Raw genomic sequence first — 24,156 nt, forward strand, 5'->3', positions numbered from 1 at the left:
GACTGGATTTTGGAACCTAAGCAAGATCTTGTTCCTTAGTGGGATTTAGGACCAGGATTTTGGAACCTGGCGAGATTTTGGACCCTGAGTGGAATTTGGGACCCAACCGAGATCTTGAACTGGGACTTTGGACAGGGAATGGGATTTTGGACCAGAACTTTGAAACATCCACAACATTTTGAACCGTGAGTGAAATTTTGGGCCTAGAGTGGGATATGAGGCGTAGCCTGGCTCTGGGGCTGCCCCCACGGGTGCTTGTGGCATCCCTGCGGTGCTGGAGATGGAGCATGCGGCTCCTGAATGCCAGGCACGGGCTTGTGGGGCTGCACTTACTCCCCACAGCCCGCTGCTATTCTTGCTGGCTTCGGAATAGGATGTGCCAGGCACAGCACAGAAGGTCGGCCTGCTCCATGGGCTGGTGGCGTGGGTGGGGTCCGCCTGGCAGTTCAGTTGCAGGTTGTGTGGCCAGCCGCAGGTGGTGTGGACTAGGCCACACGCATTGTGTCCAGGGCTGCCCTCGGCCTGGTGCTTCTAGTGCTCAGAGCTCAGTGCTGCTGCCTGCGAACCATCCTGGGGCTCCTCCCTGCACACCATGCGCATCTTCCAGGCCCTAAATTAAAATTAGGGTTTCTGAAGAAAATCGAGCCTGAGGTGTGGGCAAATCCTGCCGCAAAAAGCAGGTGCCGGCTTCCCTCCCGGCGAGCAGGTGTGCCAGTTACAACTCAGAGTGTCTCTCCATCTTTTCAAGTAACACCACCACCAGACGGGCGGTAGGAAAACGAGAATTCTTTTTTCTTTAAATGACAAAAACCTCAAACAGCTTTGACGCAGATGGTTGCGTCGTCAGAGTTCTGACCCTGGGCGAGGCCTGGTTTTCCTTTCTCATTGCCGGACTAGCTGGATGAGTCATTGTGGAGGAGAATCAAAAAGCAGAGCCAGGCTCGGAACTATGATATGATAGTACAGCGGGTAAGGCGCCAACATATGGTCCCCAGCACTGTTAGGAGCGATTCCCGAGTGCAAGAGCCAGGCGTGAACCCCATAAGCACCGCTGGGTGTGGCCCTCCAAACAAAACAAAAATAAATGCAAAAAACCCACGGAGACTCTTGGCAGACGCCCATGTGGGGGCGCTTGGCAGAGTCCACGCAGGCGAGACAGATGCGGACTATGGGAGTGGGTGTCTGGTTTTCCAGCAGAGTGGGTGGAAAGTGAGAATGCGAGGGAGGGAGGTTCGCCTGCCAAGATGGATCCTTTTGTTGGTTGGGTCTTGGGGCCAGGCCTGGTGATGCTCAGGGCTCACTCCTGGGTCTGCACTCAGGGATCATCCTGGCAGGGCTCAGTGGACCCAATGGGAGGGACACCTGATTGGAACGGGGTTGGCCCCTTGTCTTCTGGTAAAGGTTTGGGCCCCAACCGGCAGTGCCCAGGGTTTGGTTTTCCTAATTGGGCGGAATCAAAAGAAAGAAGGGGCGCCCGCCGCCCCCACCCGTGCAGGCAGGGACTCGAAGCCCGCGGGGAAGATCCGACACGGCCCCCAGCCGGTCCAGCCTGGCCTGGCCTGGCCTCTGGAGCGATGCACCCAGAGAAGCCACACAAGCGCTACTCCAGGTCGGCTCGGCTTTGTTCCTAATTGGAAAAAGCGGCCCACGGCGTCCTCCGGAGGGGGCTGGCATAAAAATAGCAGAACCGGCTCCTGGGCAAGGTCTCGTCCGCTCCCGCTCATGCAGGGGAGCCGCGGGCGCTGCCCAGCCCGACCTGGCTTGCGAGACCCGCGTCTTGTCCCGGATGGGGGAGAAGGGAGCTGCAAGGTTTGGGTGGGCTCCGACCCCCACAAGTAAACGCCCACCAACCCCACTCCTAGACGAGGTTCAATGACTGCATTTGGGGTGAAGGGGTCCCAGATAACCCAGAGGGCTCACCTGGCATCTGCAGCCCAACTTATGAAAGACAGTGGAGGAAGGACACCCGAGATGGGTGCCGGCCCTGCACCCCAATCCCGCTGTGTCTTTCTGGGGAGGGACTGGGGCGAGCAGGGTATTCCCTTCCCGGCGGCACTAACCCCTCAAGTCGGGTAGGGTCCAGACAAGGAGCAGAGACTCCGGGGAACCCGGCCCAGCCCAGCTCGGAAATGAAGACACTTGGGGGTTCGCAGTGCTCAGGAGCCTTTAATTCTGGGGGAACCAGAGGCAGGAAATTAGGCAAAAAGTACAGCGTGTCGCGTCCTTCATCTCAGGGTGCTGGGGCGGGGTGCCCCCATTCCTCGGCGCACACAAAGCCGTGGGGGGCCATGAGTGCCCCCTCCCTAGACTGGGGAACCAGGAGGGGCACCCAGAGCGAGGGAGCCAGCCAGGGTCCCCTTTCAGTCAGTCTCTTTACAATATAAATAGCATCTCACTACGTCTGAGCGCGTGTCCGCGCCCAGGGCCGCATGCAGAGGGACACCCCCTCTCCGGGCCGCCTCCCACCACCTCCCGCCCCCCAAACGACACCCTCTCTTTGCGGGCAGCCCGCGGACCTTCCGCTCTTTTTTCAAAACCGTTACTTGGAACACGGGGCCCAGGTGCTCGTCCCCGGTGGGGGGTCCCCAGGGGCCCCGTTTTGTCCCCTTCACTCACCCTGGCCACGGACAGCCTGGGGGAAGGTCCCGTCGGTCCCTCCCTCCCTCCCTGAGCCCAAGCCACCACCCTCTCGACCAGACAGCAGGGTGACCCCAAACTTGACCGCAGGCGGTGGTGCCCCCTCCACGCCCGCTGGCCCCAGACAAAGCTGATGGGGCATGCCCTGAGGCGGTGCTCGAGGCTGACTCCAGGCCCTGCACTCAGGGACCACTCCTGGTGGCGATGGGGGACCCTCGGGGACGCCGGAGATGGAACCCGGGTGGGCCACAGCACAAGCAGCACCGATCGGCTGGACGATCGCCCCGGCCCCCCAAGCCCGATCTCGAAGGATTCCCCAAAAAAACCCTCAGGAACCGACCCAACCAGCAGTTTGTGTCCGTCGACATCGCCTCTGGCTCGAGAAAAGGAGGGTTGGGTTGGTAAAGCCACAAATCTAGAAAACAACTCTGGGGTTTTTTCTCCTCTTGTTCTCTTTTCCGCGCGTCTATTTTTTTAAACAACAGGAATTCGTAGAAAGAACCTCACAAAGGCGGTTGGTGGGTATGTACACGAGTCGCAATCGCTCTCGGGCTCTGCAGTAGCACCGTTTCCGAGAAGAGCTCGCCTGGGTCCAAGCCGGCCCTGCCCACGTGGCCCTGCTCCCTGAGTCCGTGCGGGCCGCGGCCGCAGAGGGGTCCCCGGCTGGGCCGGGCCGGGCCAGGCCGGGGATTCACAGCACGCCAACGCCGGGCCCGCCGCCGCCTGCATCCTAGAAGGGGGGCCCGGGCCGGGCCTGGGCCTGCGCCTGCGCCTGCAGCAGGTTCTCCATGAAGGCCAGGTAGTCCGGACTGGGCCCCAGCACCTCAGGGGCACGCGAGGTGGAGGTCGGGGTAGTGGAGGTCGGGGTACCGACCCGTGGCCGCTTCGCTGCCTTCACCTCTTCCCCCGCGAAGAGGCCGTCCTGGGGCGCTCCGGTGCTCAGCGACTGCGGAGAAGAGGCCAAGGGTCAAGGGTCGGAAGAAGGGTCAGGGCACGGTGGGGGTGGTCCCACGAGTAGGGGGCGTGGCTGGGGCAGAGGCACCAGGCTCAGGGTACCACGTGCCAGTTCCCAGGCACGCAGCACCCACTTGGTGGTGGGTGGGCGCAGACTGAGTTTCTCAAGGGGGGGGAGGGGCTGGCCCAGGGTGGAGGGCCCCCACCAAGTGACCCCTCAGGCCTCAGGGCTAGGCACTGCCTGTCCTGGCTGCACCCAGTATCCTGGGGCGAGTTCGTCGGGGGGACCCGAGGTACCCACCAGCCGCGACCGCACCCTCTTGGGGAGCTCCTCATCCAGCGTGAAGATGTCACCCCGCTTCACCGTCAGCTGGGACCCGTCCTCAAACTCCACCTGGGAAGGGACAGCTGCTGGCACCACCACAGGGACCCACTCACCCCGTGGGGCCTGGAGGGCTTCACGGGGGAGGTGACAGTTGCAGAGAGGAGCACAGGGTGCTGGGATCCCGTAGAAAATGGCCGAGAAGGTTTTCATTTCTAGCAGGGCGGAGGAAACCACCCCCCAATCTCTACCCGAGCCATGGGCCAGGCCCCATGACGAAGCAGGATGACAGGGAGCCTCTTCCTGGGGTCACCCAGGTGCCCCGCAAGCCCAGGGCTTGCCCTCCTGCATGCACAGCCCTGTCCGTGCCCACGTCTGTGCGGGATGGACGGGACGGGAGCAGGCTCAAGGGACCCAGGAGCACACAGGGCACTAGCCACCCCTGTCACCTCCCCTTAGCCCCAGGAAGGCCTGGCTGGAAGCGGGTAATGAGCTAAAGGCCCTCAGGGCCGGCCCGAAGGCCCACTCGCAGCCAGGCCCTCCAGGGGAGGTGGGGGCAAGGGGCTGCTCACCTGGTAGAGGACATTAGCAGCAGCAGCTATGAACCTGGCCCGGTACAAGTTGCCGTCGGCCCAGCGCAGCTCCACTAGCTCCCCTTCGGCCGGGGGCCCCAGGCGGGCACAGTCTCTGCTCTGCGGGCAGGAGACGGGACGCGAAGGGTGATGTGGGGGTGCCCCGGGCGCAGGTGCAGCCTCCCTCCTGCCGACCACGCTCCCTGCTACCACTCACGGTTATGCTCTCGGGGTACAGGTTGTCGCTGTAGGAGCCGTCCTCGAAGTTGACCTCGTAGAAGGTCTGGGCAGTGCTGCCAATGACGAGGCAGCGGTAGTAGAGCCCGTTGCGGTTCTTGGTGATGACCACCTGGCCCAGGGACACGGCCCGCAGGGACTGCGCCTGGGGGGTCGGGCACGGGTCAGGGGTCACGGTGGGCAAGGAGGGGCAAGGACAGGGACCACGGGGGGTCGGTCAGGCTGGCCACTCACACTGTGGGCGGCCGCCTTGTGTTTGCGGCAAGTGATGGACACCACGTAGGGCCAGTCGTCAGGCTCCATGAGGACCCCTGCGGCGTGCGCGCAGGTCACGTGGAAGGAGGTGGAGCAGTGTTCGCAGGAGCACTGGATGCAGGCACCCGACACCTTCTTCGTCCACTTCCGGCAATACACGCATTTCTGGGGGACACGGGCGTGGGTGTGCATGGGGCTCAGCCCTGAAGGGGAGGACTAAGGGGGGGACTCAGTCCCCAGAGGGTGCCCCGGGAGCAGCGCACAAACATGCTCATGGGCTTTCTCCGACACAAGCCCAGACTCCTGGCTGGCCTGGGCTGGGGGCACCTGACCTTGGGGAGGGGGGTTTACTTTGGGCAGATAAAGATGCTCCAGAAGGCAGCATAAGACATACACGAGACAAGGGGAAGGTTATCTGAAATCTTCTTGGCCTTGGGGAACCCCACGTCCCTCCCTGGGGCAGAAACCACTCCCACTCCCGCTTGGCCCAAGCTGTCCCACAGAGCATTTGAACAGTTGGGCCTTCTGGGCTCCAGAAACCCTGGTTGGTGGGGCCAGAGCGATACCTCAGTGGATAGAGTATTTGCCTGGCACAGAACCCCACAGACGGGGTGCAAGGGCCAACCCAGTGTCCTTGACAACCCTAGGGCCAGCTGCAGCCAGGAGCACTATTGACCGGGGCCTCCTGAGCTGTCTGTCCCCATCCACAGCTCCCTGGGACAGGCAGCCAGTGGCCCCCAGCCTGGTGTGGAGCTGGTTCCAGAGCAGATCCAGTGCAGACCATCCCTGCCCCCACAAGACTACGGGTGCTGGGCCACAGTTGGATTCAGGCCATGGCTGACTCCCTGCAAACACTGTCAGGCCACCCAGACAGGCAAGAGTTAAGGTGGCGAATGGAGCGGAACAAAACAAGAGGGAACCAGCAGGCAAGCCCAAGTAAAAGAATTTTTCATTCATCGGTACAAGGACCACAATGAAGAGGCTGCCGGCTGGAAATGTCAGATGAGCTTGAAGTGGGGGAGAAACGGGCGGGGGGCATCACCCTATCTGAGGAACCAGAGCACAGAAAACACCAGCAGCACCCATGCTCAGCCATGCCCAGATGGGGGGACCCAGGCAACCCCATTCCCCATTCGCAGGCAGAAAGGCTGAGGGGAAATGGCAGTCACCCCCTCTTCTGCGGGGCTCCGGCAGGCAGTACCAAGAGGATGCCAGGTAGAGGTGTCTCGGGACCAGTTAGGGGACCCCTGTACTGACAGGGCAAATAATTCCAGGGGCCGGAGCAATAGGACAGTGGGAGGGGTGCGCACTGGCCTTGCGGCTGACCTGGCCTGGATACCCAGCATTCCAGATGGTCCCCTGAACACCATCAGGACTGATCCCTGAGTGCAGAGCCAGGAGAATCATCTGTTGTGGCTCAGAAATCCAAAGCAAAATAAGCAAATAAATTTTAAAAAATTTTAAAACGGGCCAGAGCAGCAGTAGAGCATTTGCCTTGTATGCGGCTGACCCAGGACGAACTGTGGTTCGATCCCTCGGCGTCCCATACGGTCCCCCAAACCAGGAGCGATTTCTGAGCACACAGCCTGAATGTCACTGGGAGTGGCCCAATAATAATTAAAAAAAAAATTAAAAGGGGCCGGAGAGATAGCATGAAGGTAAGGCTTTCATGCAGGAGGTCATCGGTTCGAATCCCGGTGCCCCATATGGTCCCCCGTGCCTGCCAGGAGCAATTTCTGAGCCTGGAGCCAGGAATAACCCCGGAGCACTGCCGGGTGTGACCCAAAAACCACACACACACAAACAAAAGTTAAAAACAAACAAGAACTCCTGACCAAGGAAATCCCTAGGAAGCTCAGAGGGGAAGACCGTGCAGCCAGCTCCACAGCTGCTGTGCCCACCGAGGGTTGGTTTCAGCAGGGTAGTCACTGTGGGGCCAACAGGAGATGGGAGGGGGCCCGACCTACCAGCTTCCAACGCTGCTCGGGAATGGCGCTGATGTCCACAGGGTGGCGTTCTGTCACGTTCACGAACCGAACTTCCGGGACGGCAATGGCGCAGATCACATGAATCCACCTGAACGGGAGGGCGGGCAGGGGTCACCTTCCTGTCTCTCTGCTTGGACCACGCTGGGGCAGGCGCCCACACACCCCTCCTGAACAGGGTCACTGCAGGCCCCACCTACCTCCCGTCCGTGGTCACCTGTAGGGCGCCTCCCCTGAGGTTGCACAGGCAGCACTCCTGGGGGCACACACACCAGAGTGAGGGATGTGGGCCGAGCTGACAGCTCCGGGGCCCATGTGGGCCCACCCAAGGTCCTCACATCCCCACCTCCCTGCACCCTAGTGCCAGCGGTCCCCAAGTTACCACAGTCCAGGCGTGTGCGGCACAGCGGGAGCATGTCCAATCGTCGCTAAGCAGTTCCGGCCGGACACCGTAGCAACCTGCGGGACAGCAGCAAGCGGGCTGGTCTGACGGATGGGGTTGGGGTATTAAGTGGGGCGGCTGGGCTGAGGGGCGTTAGGGGGTCACAGCAAGGGCGGAAGGGGCAGTTGTGCAGCCTCCCGGGAAAGGATCCATGGATGGGCTCCGTGTCCTCACTGCCCCTCAGGGAGTGACCACCATGGACTCAAGGTCTGGCAGGCCAGGATGCAGGGTGATGGGGGCTCAGTGTGGTTCAGGACACAGGTGTGTCTTGAGGCCCCCCCACCTCTGTTCAGGTGAGTCCCGGGAGCACTCACTGGCGTGGACCTGCAGGCAGCACTTGGCGCAGGCGATGAGCAGACTGGCGCCGTCTTCCCCAATGGCCGCGGTGCCCGGCAGTGGCTCGGTGCTCCCTGTGCTCCCACCCGACGTGAAACAGATCTCAGGGATCAGCGGTTGCGTCTTCTGGCCCCTCCTGGAGGGGGGTGCAGCTGGGGTGTCGCCAGCAGGGGCCGGAGGGGCCTCCTTTTCCATCTGCAAGGACTGTGGGTGAGGATGCTCAGTGGCCTGGCCGACCCACGCTCGCCCCACACCACCCTGCCAGGAAAGCCCCCGGGCACCTGGCTGTAGGGGTAGAAGAGGGCGCACACGGCACAGTGCGGCTCCCTCAGGGCAGCGGCCTCATTGAAACTGCGCTCGGCTTGGAAGCGGGCGGCCTGGTCCCCCCATGCCAGGTCCAATAGCGCCCGCAGGGCCACAGGATCGCTTGCATCCTCCTCCCCGGGGAAGGCCAGAGCTTCTAGGGGCAGAAGGATGGACAGGTGGGTGAGGTGGCAGAAAAGGCATCTCAAGTGTTTCCCATCCCGGGGGTCTGGCTGATGACCCCAGACTCATGGTGATGCCGTGGCCCCCTGGGGACTTCCCACTCCCTTTGGGCCACCCTCAGATGGGGCTGGACACGCACCCTCGTCGCTGGATGCCTCCTGCTTGACTACAGACAGCGGCGAGCGGGTAGGGGGCCTGCCCAAGGGGTGGCGCCGGCTCTTCTTCACCTCCACCTTCAGCTGGGGAGTCAGGGGTGGTGCCTGGGACATGGGGGTGAGAGTGAGGGGGTGACAAAGGACGCATGCAGGGGGTACAGACCAGCCCTGCCCGCAGCCCTCACCTGACGATCAGGGGCCCCGCCGTCCTCAGGCGCCCCCAGCTCCATGGGCCCCACGGACGCCTTCCAGGCGGGCTCCTTGTGGCCAGGCGGCTCCGTGGGTGGCGAGCAGGACACACGGCCCTTGTCCCCGGGAAATGGCCCGGGCCTCGGCAGCACGTACAGCATCGGTATGATGGGGCGTGGTCGTGCCTCCTGCTCCTCTCCTGGGGCCTCGGGTGGCACCACGTTGAGGGGGGCGGCCGTGGGGCTGTCGCTGGGGGCGGCGGGGCTTGGGGGCTCGGGCCGAGGGGCCTCCCTGCTGGAGGAGGGGGCAGGTGCGGGCGGGGAGTGTGTGTGCAGGGGGTTCAGGCCCTTTTTCTTCCGGTCGCCCTTGGCTTTGGGGGGTCGCGCCTTGCCCCTGTCGTCCTCTGTGGGAGAGGGGTCACTTCAGGGTGCTGCCTGGCCCATGTGCACCCCACGAGCCTCCCCAACGTGGAGAGGTCAGTGGTCAGAGGTCAGGGAGCCCGACCAGGGCATTCTGGGGGTCATAGGCACCTGCCAGGATTCTTAGCCTGATCCCACCATAATTTCCACAATTTGCAAGAGGGACTTGTGGGGTCTTACTATTTGGGGGGTGTGGGTCACCCCACTCTGGGTCTGTCCTAGATGTGACTCCCCACACTGGGGTCTAGTAACAGCACAGCATGGAGGGCGTGGCCAACCTAAGTTCGATTCCCAGCATCTTGTATGGGAGCAGGAAACGAGCTGGGAGACGAGACACACACAGACAGACACACAAAAACACAGACACACAGACATAAACACAGACACACACTCAGCCCCTGCCATGACAAGCTGTGGTCCAGGGCTAGGCGGGGACCAGGACAGGGTTGGGGTCACGGGTCAGAGTCATCGCCCTTGGGATTCCCTCACTCCCTCACTCACCCTCTGCACTCTCAGGGTCCCGGGCCTGGGCCAGAACCGGGGGCTCGTCTTCCTCCTCGGGCTCCACCTCAGGGGGCACCGCCTCTTTCAGGCCGACACCCACCTCCTCCTGGATGGCTGCCGGGGCCGAGCCCTCCTCTGCAGACTTGGAGTCTTCAGGTTTGGACTTCTTGGGCTGGTTCCGCTTCCGATGAGACCTGGGGGTGAGGCCGTGAGGCAGGCGGGTGCGGAGCCTAGGGGCGGGCTCCGGGATGCGGGTGTTAGGCAGGTGACAGCGGAGGGGATGGGGCGGGCAGGCAGCGATGGGGATGGATGAGGCGGGCGCGGGGTCACTTACTGGAACCCCGGCTTCCTGCTGGGCTCTCTCTTCCTGTCTAGGCCTGGCCGTCTGTCGTCCTCGGCCTTCCGCCAGTGTCTCTCCTTCACACTCACCTGTCTGCATGGGAGCCGAATGGCTGAGCCCTCTGCACTGGGGTTCCCCCTATGGCTACGGCTCCGGGCTCTAAACCTGGACCCCCCCCACGTGGCCAAGCAGCCAGGGAGTGCTGCAGAGAAGTAGGCAAGTGGCTGGACCTTCCTTCGGGGGCCACCACTGCCCCTCTAGGCACCTGCACGCTCACTACAGGGAGCAAGGCTGGGCCTCTTCTTATAGGACCAACTCCCCCCCCCCCCCATGCCCTCCTGGCTCTGCCCAAACCCCCCGGGTCTGTCTCCTCTGCCTGGCTTGTGACAGGCCTGTGATGGCTTGCAGCATGGCCCCCCCATGGCCAGAGGCAAAAGCAGGGTCGGTGGGCACGTGCGGGGGTGCAGGGTAGGGGTGCGAGGAGCAGGACGGGTGCAAAGGAGTCCGGGAAATAAATGGCAGGACAGCCCTTTGGCGGAGGGCAGAGTAGGAGAGACCAGATTCCACCACTGCCCCATCACCACCAGGGGCTGCCCCCCAGGTCAGGGTAGGCAGCCGGATATCCACATTGAGTCCCGCCCTGGCCGGCTTGCAGCCCCTAGAAAGGCCCCTCAGTGGACCCTCCCTCTCCCAGGACTCCCCGTCGGGGCTAGTTGGTCAGGCCTTTCTCTGCCCAGCAACAGCTGATTCCTGCAGGGTTGCAGGACAGGGAGGGGAAGGAGAGGAGGAGGAAGGAATAGGAAAGGGGAGGACGGAGAGGAGGGAAGAGTATTGTAGGAAGGGAAGAAGTGTTGGAAGGAGGGGGGAAGAGAGTAGGGAGGAGGGCCAGAGGGAGGGGGCTGGAGGAGCAGGGATGTTGGCTCAGCTTGTCTCTGCTCGGGCTCACCTGCGGAGGAGCTTGGCCTTAAGCGAGGCACGGGAGGCACTCCAGGAGCTGAGCTCGGGGCTGCTGAGTGCTGTGGGGCGCGTGTGGTCCAGTGCCGGCTGGTCCTTGCCCTGCTTCCACTGCTCGTAGCGCTCAGGCTGTAGGATGCGCACGAACACGTCCATGGAGATCTTCACCATGTCCTTGCGGCACGTGCACTGCGTGGGCAGGGGGGCACACTCAGGGTGCTGCAGCGGGAGGAAGTCGGACAACCACCAGCCCAGGAGTGGACAAGATACAGACCCCCCCCCCCCCGGATCCTCAGAACAGGGCTCCCATGGGTGTCCATGTCTCTGCAGCTGGACCCTCCTGGGGATGACATCCATGGGCGGCTCCACTACCTCTGCGCACCCCCAAGTTCTGGCCAGTGTGGCTGTGTCCTCTACCTTGTGGGTAGCACTCCCAAGAATGGGACCCCCCCCCCAAGAACGGGATCTGGGCTGGGAGTGAGAGCAGGAGACAGTGGGGTGACATGAGGCCGCTCAGGTCCTGCAGAATGACAAATCTGGGTCCTGGCCCCTCGCCTTCAGCCTGGTCTCAGGGGCCCCAGACCCGCCCCAACACGCCACAGGCTTCTGGGATCCCAGCTGTGCTGGCGCCTCACAGTCAGTCCCGGTCACAAGAGTCAGTGACCCACAGCCCCGACGCCCCCACTCCGGCCCCCACCAGCCTCCAGGCACCACACAAGGGAGGCTTGTTTAGTCATTTCACGCTACACTGACTGCCCTCATCCAGGGCAGCGAGGCTGCATCTCAGGCTGCACTCACCAAACGTCACTTGTCTGGGGACACATGGCTGGCCCCCAAATTGCTGTCAATAAGTGGGCAGTCCCGACAGCCTGGAACTGACAGCCCCTCTGGAAGGTGCCCGGCTGACAGCTCAGACCTGAAGTTGAACCCCCAAAATGCCACTCCCCCACCCCCCACCCCGACTCTGGGCCCAGCTTTGAACCTCGAGGTTCCCCTGCTGCTGAGCCCATGGGTCGGTGTCCAAGAAAGAGGGGCCCTCGCTTGGTGCCGTCGCCTGGCGCCCACACAGCCCAGGACCCCATGTGCTCCACGCTCCAGCATCTCCCCTATCTCAGAGACCCTTTCCCGGGTAAAGTTTAGTATAGCTCCCTGTTGTCTTCTGCGGGGGTGGGATGGGGGGAAGAGTAGAGAGAACCAACAACCATGTCCAAGGCCGCAGGGGTCCCCAACTCATTACTCCACCCCAAGGTGTCCACTGTCAGGCTCTGCCCCCACCCTCGTACCTGCGTGGCCACTTTGCCGTAGTCGATCCAGCGCAGGGTGGCGAAGTTGGTGGACTCAGCACAGTTGAAGCCGTGGTTGAAGCCAGCATGGTAGCCGTAGGGAAAGGTGATCATGAACTCGCCCGCTTCCTGCGTGATCTGCGGGCCCAGGCGCCAATGTCAGCGGCCAGTGGGCCCCAGAGGGACGAAGGCCCCAGTCCACTTGGCGGGGGGCCGCCAAGATGACCCAAGTTCCGACAGACACGGGGGGACAGGACTGCCCTGCTGGTCCCCAACACCACTTGGAGAGTCTAGAGAGGCTGGTGCAGCCCAGACTCCAGAGCAGAGAGCCCGAAGCTTTCAGACCCTTCCCCCAGAGACCTAAATGGGAAGAAGGCTGAGGGGGGCAGCTTCTGCTTCAGGCCCCCCCAGACCACACAGGTGCTGCCACTTCTGGGCCCAACCACCAGCACCCAGAAGGCCGGACCAGCCCGGGTCCCACTTTCCACTTGGCAGAGAGAGTCAAGGTGGCGCCAAAGGGAAGCAAGGCCACCCCAGAACCCAGGCTCACCTGGGGCCCCTAGCACTGCCACTGTTCCAGCACCACCCGCCAGGTGGATCTGCGTCAGCCCAGGCCTTTCCCTGGGAACCAGGCTGGGTGGCACCAGGCCCTGGGCCGTGCACACGGGCACAGAGGGTGTCCCTGATGCCACGAGGGGCATGTTTGCTGCCTCAAGTTCAAAGGGCTGTCCCCGTCCTGTCTGCGAAGGTAGGAGAGTCCTGCCCAAGGCCAATGCGAGGTCAGAATCCCGCAGGAGCCTCCCGGCCTTCAGGCCCCAGCCCCCCACAGGAGTCAGCTGCAGGATCCCCCACAATAGAGCACCCCAGCTCCTGATCTGGATGCTCCCATGTGGGGCCCTGGGCTCAGCCACCTGCCCACCTTGCCTGGACCCTCCTGGACTCCCCGGGGGGTGGGGACACGAGAATGGGGCAATGCCAAAGACCGCCAGTGATCGACTCACTGCCTGCTCCCACAGTCCCTCAGTCAGGCTCACCAGGGATGCTGAGCTCGGGAGGTAAGAAGCCCCTGCCCCACAGCCTCAGTTGGGGTGGGGGTGTCGCTGGGGGAGCCCAGCTCGGACCCACTGAGGGAGGCAGCTGGCAGCCTGCCGTCTGCCCATCACAGAAATACACTTTTAATTAAGAGGCCTGGCCATTGATCTACACCTGCTTCGAGAAGTAAACACCATAGCAGAGACTTATACTTGGGGCTCAGGGACTTGCTTGGTTGCAGGCGGCCAGGAATCCAGATGAGGGGGTGCCCAGTTTTGGAAGGGTGACAGGGTGCTGCCTGCCGTGGGCCCAGGGTATGAGCCTGGGGTGCTTGGTCTGACCTGTCATCCTGTACCCTATCACCCTTGACCCCTGCTGCCAGCAAGACAATGAAGAGACAGACGGAAGGAGGGCACAGAGCTGGCACAGAGCTGGCACAGAGCATTGCAAAGCTGCGGGCTTTGCTCCCAGCCCCGCCGCCGCCACTGTAGGCACCAAGATTGAAATGTCAGAAGCAATTTCTGACTCGCTGACACCCTGGGAGAGAAAGTGGGGGCGGGGGACACGTACAAGGGCTGATGGCAGAACATACCAGTGGGCCCCAAAACATTCTTCTGGGGGAATGTTCAGAGACCAGTTGGGGGGGGGCTCTTCCCACCTCTGCCCAGTCCAAAAAGGAGCCTGCCTGCAAGGATCGAGTCTGAGATGTCCCAGGATGTGTGTGGGGGGGGGCTTGGGGGTGAGCCCAGGACCCCCTAACTCCCTGGCTCAGGCTCATCTATCACAGCAGCAGGCTGAGCGGGCAGCCCCTAGAGCAGTAAATTACCAAGATCGCAGTCTCGCCTGGGCAGGCAGGTGGCAGGCATCGAACCTGGGAGAACCCACCCCCCACTTCCCCCAGTCACTGACAGCTGGGTTTGAAGGGGCTGGAAAGGAAAGCGCACAGACATGCACGTAGAAACAGACATGTGGACACAATCAGAGACACAGACACCCTCCCCGGTTGGGCCCCACGTACCCGGCTGAAGGGGATCCCATACTTCTTGAGGATGATGGGTGAGATGAGGGTCATCTTGTGGCGCAAGAAGGCGTCACAGCCCTGGGAGCTCCCGGGGAAGAAGCCTGGGGGAGGGAAGTGGGTGGGGAAAGCTGTGAGGGGGGTGCCTGCAAAGTGGTCCCCCCCGCAGGGTGCCCCAGGGTTACAGAAGAAGGGACAGACCGAAGGGGTGACGGTGGGGTGGGAGCACATGGCCCCCCCCCCACAGGTGAGCTCCAGGGCCTCAGATGGCACCCTCATCCTTCCCCAGGGATACCCCCCCTGGGGCACAGCAGGGAGGCCAGAGAAGGGTGCCTTGACCCCACCCCGTATCCATGAATTCATGATGCTGGCATGGTTCTTTCGGGAGACAGGCAGCCATGGAACCCCCTAAAAGCGTCTCCATTAGACTTGGGGCTGACTCTGTCCCTGACACAATCGCGCGGTGGGAGCGGCCTCATTAGGGCGCTAATAAAGGCACGTTCGAAGTGATTAGCACCAAGCAGCCGCACATTAACTGGCTCTCCCGCGAGCCCATCAGAGGCTTTTCTGATTAATCGCCAGCTCCTGCCCCCCGCTGGACCACGGAGCAGCTGAGGGCGGGGGAGGGGAGGACAGGGGAACCCTGAGCTTGCCTGCCAGAGCATCGGACCCTGGAGTGGGCTCCAGGTGACCCGTGCGCCCATCTCTGTAGCCTGGGAGCCCCTTTCCCGGGGAGGGTCTGTGGCTGTGGAGAAGTGGCCTGATGGAGTCCCAGCCCAGGCCGTGGCTCCCGATCCTAGGTCTTGGGGATCTCTGAGGGGAAGCCAGGGGGAGCTGCAGGGGCGGGGTGCTCGGGTGCAGGGAAGGGTTGGGATGGGGTGACAGGGACCTACCGATAGCGAGTCGCTCCAGGCGCTTGCCATGCTCTGGGGGGATGGCATACCTGAGAGAAAAGAGAGACAGTGAGAGACACAGCATGGTGGCATCAGGGTGGGCGCTGGGCCGTCCCATCTTGGGTGGGGGGAGGCGATTCCTTACAGCAGCTGCCAGGACCCTCACAACAGAGGGGGGGGCACGGGGCTCTGACTCAGCCTGAAGCCCCAATGTGTGTAGTAGGAGCCGGACACCGCTGTGGGGATCACACTGGTGCCTGGGGCAGGAGAAGACATCAGGGAGCCCCCAACTCCTCTCAAATACCAGGCTGCGGGAAAAGCCCCTTACTTGGATCAACAGAGGATGCAGACTGTTTCTGATGAGCCCAGAGGGTGGCAGGTTGGGACATAAGTGAGTGTCAGGCCAGCTCCAAGCTAACAGTTCATTTAGTTCATTTGTGGGCCAGTGAGGGGGGGCACAGAGGAGCCCCTGTGTCAGAGGGAAGGGGACAGGGCAAGGGGGCTGTTATCACAGACATGCACGCACACATGTGCACACTGCAGCTGAACTGTCCTTTAGGGCCAGGTGGACTTCACTTCACACCACAGTTCCTGGCCTAATCTCGGCCCATAATTGGGAGTTGAAAGATAAGATTCCATTGAACGCATTGGCTCAGGCACCCATTATCGGGGAAGTCCAGCCTGCGGGAGGAGGCGGGGTGCCCCCCCCCCCCCGGAGATTAGAGGGGATCGGGTAGGGCAGCGCAGCGTCTGCCAGCTGCCGAGACTCACAGGAGGAGCATGGGAGGATGAGCCTGGGCGGGGAGCAGTAGTGTAGTGATGGGGACGGCATTGGGGGCCAGTGAGGGCCACTCACGGCCAGAGTCCCCACATCCGTTGAGGGCGGGGATGGGGACTCAGCCCCCGGGGAAGTAAGACCAGAGATGGGCAAGTGTATCTATGTAATAAGAGACAGGGTATCTAATTTATGTGCGTGAGTAGATGTGCGCGCACATGTGTATGGAATACTGTTGTACACGAATGTGTGCACATGGCTGCTCAAATATGTGCGGACAACATACGTTCATGCTTCATCATGCAGGCACCAACATGTACAAGTGTGCATATATTGTGCACATGTACTCATTCCCTCTTGCCGGCCAAGGCTCCACACAACGAGCCTCAGGGCAGCCGTGATCATAAGTCATGCATATGCTGGTGTGTGTGCGTCCAATGCCCTGTAGGGCGGCTGGAAGTCAAGCCTGTTCTACAGAGACAAATCTGCAGAGTGGGGGTCGGCGGGGTGAGAGAGCAGGACCCAGGCTGACTTCTGGGAAATAATCCTGGATCCCCAGCTGAAATGCCAGCACAGCAGACGCGGAACCTTCTGGAAGGGAGAATGGCTGAGTCTGCCGGACCCCGAGACTCACTGCCTTCCCATGGTCCTGTTCGCACTGGAGGTATTTGGAGTACTGATATTCCCAAATCGAGGACACTGCCCAAAATGTAATGCGGAAAACTGGTCACCGCCTGCCATCTGCAGTGACCCTCGGCCCCCTTTTTGGGCTGGGGCCTGGGCTCAGGGCAGACAAGGCTGGAGTGGCGGGTGGGCCGGGGCCCCCAGCGCCCACGCTGTCTTCCTGGAGACTGTGGAGAAGCTATTAATAGTGTCATTTCCTCATGTTTTGTTTATTCCCCCGGAATGACTTGATGGATGTGAATAATTATCAGACTATAAAAGCCAGCAAATGGGCTATTTTCTATCGCTCTAAATCATCAAACAAAGTGTGAAACAGCATTTTTGAACATAATTTTCTCCTCTAATGGCTTAGAATTATTATCAAGAACAATGAGAATAAATAAGGAAGCACCCCGCAGGTTCAGAATTAAATGAGCGCGTCAGGAAGAGAAACACGGACCAGGCCGGCTCGGGGACCTGCATCGTGTGGGGACGTGGCACCCCAAGGCTCCCGACAGGTGTTGGATGTCCCAGACCCAGGGTCAATGTAGGCCCAGGCCATGAAAGGACAGTTGCGACAGTCACGCAGGACACACAGGGCCAGCCTAGGGGCAGGTGGGGACTCTTCCCTCAGTGCTCAACGCATCTCGCCCTTAGACCCAGCACTGGACAGGTGCCGCCCGGACAGGGTCAGAAACTGCCCCCTGCCCACCTACTGTGACCCATGTGCCCTTCTGCTTTTACTGGCACACACAGAAGCCATGCAAGGTCCCAGGGGCTCCACCTGCACCCCCCAGGAGCTGGGGACACTATGGTGCCAGGATCCAGCTTCTGAGGTACTCCAGCCAGGCAGGGACTGGGTGGGAGGGGAGACAGCTTCCTCCACACAGCCGGGAAGAATTCAGGGCTGAGGCATCATAACAACATCACATCCCTGGGTTTTGTCTTGACGCGACAGAAGCAAAAATGCCAAGTCCCAGCACAGCTGTGAGGGTGTGATCATGAGGGAAGCAAGTGTGAGGGGCCTGGAGTGCAGGACACCCCCCTCCTCGATCCCAGAGGCACCCTGAACCTCCGGTGCTTTAACTAGCAGCAGGTGGCAGTGAGTGCCTGTACATACATGTGGAAGTGTGTGTGTGTGAGTCCGTGTGCATGCTGCACCCAGAGAGAGCAACTGCTAGCAGAAGCAGGATGTGGGGCTGGGTTTGCCGCAGACCCTGGACACAACAGTGAGGCCAGCCTGTGGGATCAATCTAGGGGGCGTTTGCTGGTCATGAGGATCTGGCCCACTCTGGCCCCACAGCTCGGAGTTTGGACCCATCCTGGGCCTCCCTTGAGAGTCCATTTGGAGGAACCAGCTCGGTACAGATGGCAGCCAGCAGCTTCTCACATCCCACCACAGCCCCCCATCCCCACAATTGTGTGACTGCAAGAAGACAGGGTGAGGTGGACTGGGTCTGAGACCCATCTGTGAGTACCACCCACAAAGGCTGGGAGCTTGCCACAGAAACTGCCCCTGCGGTGAGGGGGGCTGGGCTGCAGGAAGGGGTTCTGGCAGGACGCTGGGGGGCAGCTGTGACCTGCAGCCTGGCTGCAGCTTGACTCCAAGTGTTCTGAGTGGCGCCTTCGAAACAACACCCACCTACTCCTGCCAAACCACATAGCGGGGCCGCAGAGATGGGGCACAGGCAAATGGGGAACCCAGAGGACACAGGGCAGGGACATGCAGCTGCAGGCCCGACCTTCTGCCTGAAGCCCTGTTGCAAGTCCAGCCTGAGACTGCTGGTCCCCTCTGGAGCCCCCACATGTCCCATCCACCTACTCCGGTGTGTGGCCAAGGGACCCAGAACCTCCCTACCCTGCCCCACTGCACCCCACAGCCCATGTCCAGGTGCCTGTGGAAACAAGGTCAAAAAAGCAGAGGCTTGGGGGCCAGAGAGATAGCATGGAGGTAGGGCATTTGCCTTGCATGCAGAAGAACAGTGGTTCGAATCCTGGCATCCCAAATGGTCCCCCTAGCCTGCCAGGAGTGATTTCTGAGCATAGAGCCAGGAGGAACCCCTTATTGCTGCTGGGTGTGACCCAAAAACAAAAATAGCAGAGGCTAGACTAAGTGTGCAACACCTCAGCCCAGATCCCCAGACCTGTGTCCCACAAGAGCAGCTGAGCAGACACAGTCTACGAGCCAGTCAGTGGTCCGTGGCAGTGGTGCGAGCAGGAGGTGGGGGAGAACCTCCCACAGGGGCAGGGCTGGGACTAGGAGGAGCCTGTGGCCACCAGGCCAACCACTTTCCAGCAGGAGTGACAGCCTTGCCCTTTGAGAAAATGCAGCCCTGACCCCTGCTGGCAGCGCCGGGAAGAGCTAGAGCCTCTTCACAGATGCCCGAGAGGGAGCTGATGATAGTGGAGACAGACAGGGAGAGAGGAACAGGGAGAGACAGAGACAAGGAGACAGAGAGATGTAAAAAGACAGAGAATGATAGAGAGACACAGAGAATCCTGGCCCCACCTGCTTCTTCAGACTTGCCCTCCCTGCCCCCCATAACACCCAGAGTCCCCGTGCTCCCTCTGAAGCAAAGTGGGGCTTTAGTCTGCACTGTGCATGACTCTGAGATGCCCCGAGCAGGGAGCCGCTCCCCACCCCTGACCACCATGGCCAGTGCCTGAGCCCTCCCTGAGCAAGCTTTCCCTGGGCCCAGAGACAGGGGATGTGCTGCTGGAAGCCGGATCTGAGAGCTAGGACAGCCGTACCTGGGCCTGGGGCATTTGTGGAGCCCCTCGAGGGATGGGTGGTCTGGAGGTGCAGCTCCCACACTGCACAGAGGCAACACGCACAAACAAGGGGCCGCTTATGGTCACCTCTGCAGCACAGCAGACACGAAGACAAAGGGGAGCATAGGCCAGTGGGGAAGGAGCACCAGGGAGTTGGTGGTGAACAAGCCCACGCGGCTCCACCCCAGAGAAGGGACTAAGGCATGGAGACGCCCTGCAGCTCCCCCACAGCCTCTCACAACCAGACCCCGGCCCAGCTGAGAAGCCTTTGAGAAGCTTCTCTCCCTGCAGACTGCACCCCATATCTTGGCCATATCTTGGGAAAGTGAAGGAGGGCAAGGCATGGCAAGATATGGCCCGAAGCAGCCCCACAGAACCTCCTCCTCTGGCAGGCTGAGCCCCGACCCACGAAGGAGCAGGCTAGGGGCGTCCAGGCCCAGCCTCCGGCAGAGAAAGTCGCAGGTGCCAGGGGCTCCTGGGAAGGACAGGAGTGCCACCTGGTGGCCGCCAGGGGACATGCAGGACTTGGCAGAGGGGCCCCAGTGAGGAAGGAGACCCAGCAAGGCCAGCGGGTGACACACACCCTCATACCCCTGTACACGCGGTGGTGCTCACACTCATCTCAGGCACACACATGGGTACTCCCCCACTTCCATTCTATGTTCATTGCCCCCCCCACTTGCTTACCAGGACTTGGGCTCCCCAAAGTGCAGGTAGTTGATGCTGTAGAGGTCCATGTCCTCCGTGTGCCAGGCGAATGTGGTCTTCCACATGCCGAAGTAGAGGTAGGGCGTGTTCACGCCCTCGATGATGGTGCCGCACTCACGCTCCACCATGTCCAGGATGGTCCGCAGGTTCCCAATGTTCCACTGCGCCACGTCCTGGGGGCAGCAGGGGGCCCAGTTGCAAGGTGACCCCTGACAGACCCCACAGACACCTGCCAGGGTGAACACTTCAGAGGCTTTCTCCTTCCCTCCCCCCCACCCCGTGGTCAGCTAGGCCTCCTGGGTACAGGAAATGGGAGGGAGGGGTTCACACATCACACCATTTGGAACTTTCCGAATGCCCTACGCCCTTGATGGAGAACCTATGGCACGTGTGCCGGTAGTGGCGCACGAAGGCCTTGCAGCGGGCACGCCAGAAGATCCTCAATTAAGATATGCGGCACTTAGCTCTTGCCAGGTATGGGGTTTGGGGAAGCCTTCTCCCTAGCCTGGGGAATGCTGGGAGACTTGGCAGGCCCCCAGTTGTCCCCCCCTTTCTCCCGACTCCAGGCCTTCACTGAGTGCCAGCTCAGATGGCCAGAAGTGGGTTCAGGTGGACTCTTAGGGGTCCTCAGACTTCCCCCCTCCCTCCGTACTCTAGGGAAGGAGGGCAGGCAGATATCTGGCTTCCAGTTTCCTCTTGATTCTGGAGACCAGCTCTTGCCAGGTATGGGGTTTGGGGAGGCCCCATGCCAGAGGCCTTCTTCCTAGCCTGGGGAGTGCTGGGAGGTTTGGCAGGCCCCCAGCCGTCCCCTTCTTCTCTCCTGACTCCAAGCCTTCCCTGGATGTCAGCTCAGATGGCCAGAAGTGGGTTCAGGTAGACTCTTATTGGTCCTCAGGCTTCCCCCCTCCCTCCGTACTCCAGAGGGGAGGTGCATGGGGAGGAGGGCGGGCAGATATCTGGCTTTCGGTTTCCTTCTTGATTCTGGAGACCAGCTCTTGCCAGGTATAGGGTTTGGGGAGGCCCCATACCAGTGCCCTTCTCCCTAGTCTGGGGAGTGCTGGGAAGCTTGGCAGGCCCCCAGCCGTCCTTTTTTCCCCTGACCCCAGGCCTTCCCTGGGCGCCGGTCTAGGTGGACTCTATAGGGGTCAACAGGCTTCCCCCCTACCTCTCCCTACACTATACGCTTTTGGAGGAGGGCGGGCTGTTCTAGCACTGGTTTATGGTGGGACAGTCACTGGAAATTTTTTCTCCTTTTTTTTCTATTGATAGTATTGTATGCATATAGTTTATATATGCATAATATCCATCTTGTATTGTGACCTTGATACTGCCCTACAAAGCTCATTTCTAATCTTTTACTGCCTCAGTCCCAACCCTTATTTTCCCCCATCTTCCCATGTAGGTGCAGCTCATGACATGAAGCTCACCACATAGAGTGATGAGTGCAGTTAGAGAAATAAGTACACTGAAAACTATCATAACAATGTGAATGAATGAGGGAAAAAGAAAGCCTGTCTCGAGTACAGGTGTGGTGGGGTGGGGAGTAGGTAGTTCCGGGAAATTGGTGGTGGGAATCCTGCACTGGTGAAGGGGGGTGTTCTTTACATGACTGTAATCATACAACTACAATCTTATTTGTCACCACGGTGTTTAAATAAAGATAATTAAAAAAAAAAGATATGCTGACTTGCCGCATAGTTTTTAGATACTAAAATCTTGTTATTAAGGTTTAATTGACATGCTGGCACTTTTGAGGAAATTCTTTGGTTTCGTGGGGCAGTTTGGGCACTCGGGTTCAAAAAGGTTAGCCATTACTGCCCTATGCCCTGAGGGTTCCCTGTGACGGGCAGGCCCGGTGCAGATGTCAGTGTTACGCAACATCAGTGATGCAGTCATCAGGCGGACAGCATGGTACTCAGGCACTGACTGAGCCTTCCAACAACTGCCTGGACAGAGCCATAGCCCAGGCCCTGCTCTGAGCCACACTTGTCCACTGCCAGGCCCTGAGACCTCCTGGCTGCCCACTCGTGACCCCACTGCAGGCTGGGCTCGACAGGGAGGACTAATACAGCCAGAATAACCCGCATCCCCAGGGTACTGGGAAGCTCAGGGCCATCCTACACCCAACCACAGCACTTTTCAGACACCAAATCAAGTGCTAAGGATCCTCCTAGCCCCACCCCCTAGGTGCTCAGGGGCTCTTAGCGTGGCCCCGGGCTGTCGCCCAGTGTTTAGTCCTGGCACTCTCAAGGGTCCAGGCCAGGCTGGGGTACCAGGGGCAAATATCCAAGGGGACAAGGGTCCAGAAGAACACAGTGTTTCTCAGGTCAACGGAATGTTCTAGAATGGGCCGCAGGGCCAGGGATGACTGACACTCACATCGTCATACAAAGAGCCGCTGATGTCGGCCCCGTAGATGGGGGACACGAAGGTGAGGTTCTTCCAGTACTTGCGCTCCAGGTCGTCAAAGTCCTGGTGCCGTGGAGTGCAGTATCTGGGGAGCAACAGGCACCACAGTAGGCCCCAGGATCCGGGCAGACACAGGGTACCCACTTCTGCCGAAACCCACCCAGGCCAGCCCCAGGGAGGGCGACTGTGGACAAACACGAAGGGGGCCCCACACTTTCTGCTGTCGGCCTTTCTAGCCCTTCCACACAAGACGGGGCACAGAAGCCAGCAGCACCCCACCCACTACAAACACTCAGAGCCCCAGTACGGGGCTGGGACAGCAGAACAGGACAGCAGCTGGACACAAGTCATCCATCCATACAGAGCCAGGGAGGCGCGGAGGCCATGAGAAGCCGGGACAGTGCCCGTGAGCTCAGGGGTGCCCTGGTGGCCCCGTACTTTTCGCTGTTGGCCAGACGCCGGTACTCGCCCACGGTCATTGCCTTCTTCTGGATGTTGTACTGTGTGAACAGGCCCGACTGGCCCGTCACCACCTGCTGGATGGGCGCCGGGATGACCACGTCGTCGATGTCATCGTACGTCTGCCGAGGCTTCCACTCCTTTGGAGGAATGATCTGCCAGCCGAGAGATGCGTCAGCTATTGGGGTCTCCCCTGCCTAGCGCAGGCCAGCCAACAGGACTGGATTCGTAGCGCCCCCTGGTAGCAGGCAGCAGCATCGCACTTGCAGTCCCACACTGCAAAGACCCTGGGGACAGAGGTGCAAGCAAGGACAGGGGAGCGGAAGGGGTCAGACAGGAGGGGTTCTGTGGCGGCGGGACTGATGGACGGCCCAAGCTAAAGTCCTCAGGGAGAGGACCTGTAGTGGCCATAGGGCCTGGCGGGACACACAGAAGCCACACACACAACCTACCGGATAATTGTGGTCACCCAGAGCTGGGAGCAAAGGCAAAGCCAGTGCGGGAGACGGGCAGGGGCAGCCCAGGGACCAGGGAGGGGGCGACCAAAGGGCTCAGGGCAGAGTCCGTGCCCCCCCCCCAATCTGAGCTCAAGCTTGCGGGCTCATAAACCCACCAGAGGGCTGCTGCATACCCCCCTCCTTCAGGGCCCACTCTAAGCTGCACCTTGGCCAGGCCAGCGCGGTGGGCGCCCTGGGACTCGATGTAGGCCACGTATCTGTTGAAGTCCTTGAACTCCTCCAGCGAGGGCCGGAACGTCATGATCTTGCAGCTGGGGTTCTGGGCCCCAGGATCTTCCGACCCCATGGTGGCAGTGCCTATGGGAAGGAGGGGTGAGCTGGGGGGAGTAGGGAGTGGCTGGCCCTTCCACGTGGTATCCCAGAGGGCAAGTGTAGACCAGCTGAGCCCCCAGGACACGCCCCGGGGATGTGTGAAAGCAGCAGAGGGAACATCAGGCCTGAAAGCTTTTCCCCAGCAATCAAAGAAGCTCCTGGACTCAGCCAGGCCCCAGACTAATCTCATCTCAGGAGAGCTGGTGGGAGGACTGGGAACCCTCTGAGAGGCTGGAGGGCTCCCCCTGTCCACAGACTTACGGGAGCCCAAAAGAAGCAGCAATTGGCTCCTGGCACTGCCTGCTGTGGCCCAGCAACCAGACAGCAGCACAAATATCTCCCCAAACCCCCAGAAGGAGGAGCGCCGGGATCCACAGACCCTAGGCCTTGGTACACAGAACCACTGAGGCCCAAAGGCCCCTCAAGGCAAGCTGCATGGTAAGAAAGAGGCAGGATCAGTCCCGAGCAACAATAGGACAGCAGGGAGGGAGGGCCTTGCATGGAGCCGACCCAGGTTCGATATCTGG

At 60.9% G+C, this 24,156-nt stretch overlaps 1 protein-coding gene across 2 annotated transcripts in view; it reads right to left on the reverse strand.

Annotated features, from left to right (window-relative positions):
* Positions 1–2,730: 2,730 nt before the first annotated feature.
* The window catches only part of KDM4B (lysine demethylase 4B), a 33,302-nt gene continuing 11,876 nt past the window's right edge, over positions 2,731–24,156 (reverse strand). The window contains exons 3-24 of one of the 2 annotated variants that reach the window (XM_049788042.1): positions 23,463–23,614; positions 22,779–22,954; positions 22,311–22,425; positions 19,911–20,104; positions 15,014–15,063; positions 14,121–14,224; positions 12,071–12,208; positions 10,780–10,976; positions 9,828–9,926; positions 9,491–9,687; positions 8,567–8,973; positions 8,366–8,486; positions 8,022–8,200; positions 7,719–7,944; positions 7,345–7,421; positions 7,163–7,218; positions 6,945–7,053; positions 4,957–5,142; positions 4,703–4,867; positions 4,486–4,605; positions 3,893–3,985; positions 2,731–3,583 (exon numbers count right to left, since the gene is read on the reverse strand). In XM_049788042.1, the coding sequence (XP_049643999.1) occupies positions 3,368–3,583; positions 3,893–3,985; positions 4,486–4,605; positions 4,703–4,867; positions 4,957–5,142; positions 6,945–7,053; positions 7,163–7,218; positions 7,345–7,421; positions 7,719–7,944; positions 8,022–8,200; positions 8,366–8,486; positions 8,567–8,973; positions 9,491–9,687; positions 9,828–9,926; positions 10,780–10,976; positions 12,071–12,208; positions 14,121–14,224; positions 15,014–15,063; positions 19,911–20,104; positions 22,311–22,425; positions 22,779–22,954; positions 23,463–23,603 (3,366 nt within the window). In that variant the 5' untranslated portion in view covers positions 23,604–23,614 and the 3' untranslated portion in view covers positions 2,731–3,367. The remainder of the gene's footprint in view (positions 3,584–3,892; positions 3,986–4,485; positions 4,606–4,702; positions 4,868–4,956; positions 5,143–6,944; positions 7,054–7,162; positions 7,219–7,344; positions 7,422–7,718; positions 7,945–8,021; positions 8,201–8,365; positions 8,487–8,566; positions 8,974–9,490; positions 9,688–9,827; positions 9,927–10,779; positions 10,977–12,070; positions 12,209–14,120; positions 14,225–15,013; positions 15,064–19,910; positions 20,105–22,310; positions 22,426–22,778; positions 22,955–23,462; positions 23,615–24,156) is intronic. The other variant, XM_049788043.1, reaches the window with a different exon arrangement.

The sequence above is a fragment of the Suncus etruscus genome, chromosome 15 (genome assembly GCF_024139225.1).
Source record: "Suncus etruscus isolate mSunEtr1 chromosome 15, mSunEtr1.pri.cur, whole genome shotgun sequence".
NCBI classification, from domain to species: Eukaryota; Metazoa; Chordata; class Mammalia; order Eulipotyphla; family Soricidae; genus Suncus; species Suncus etruscus.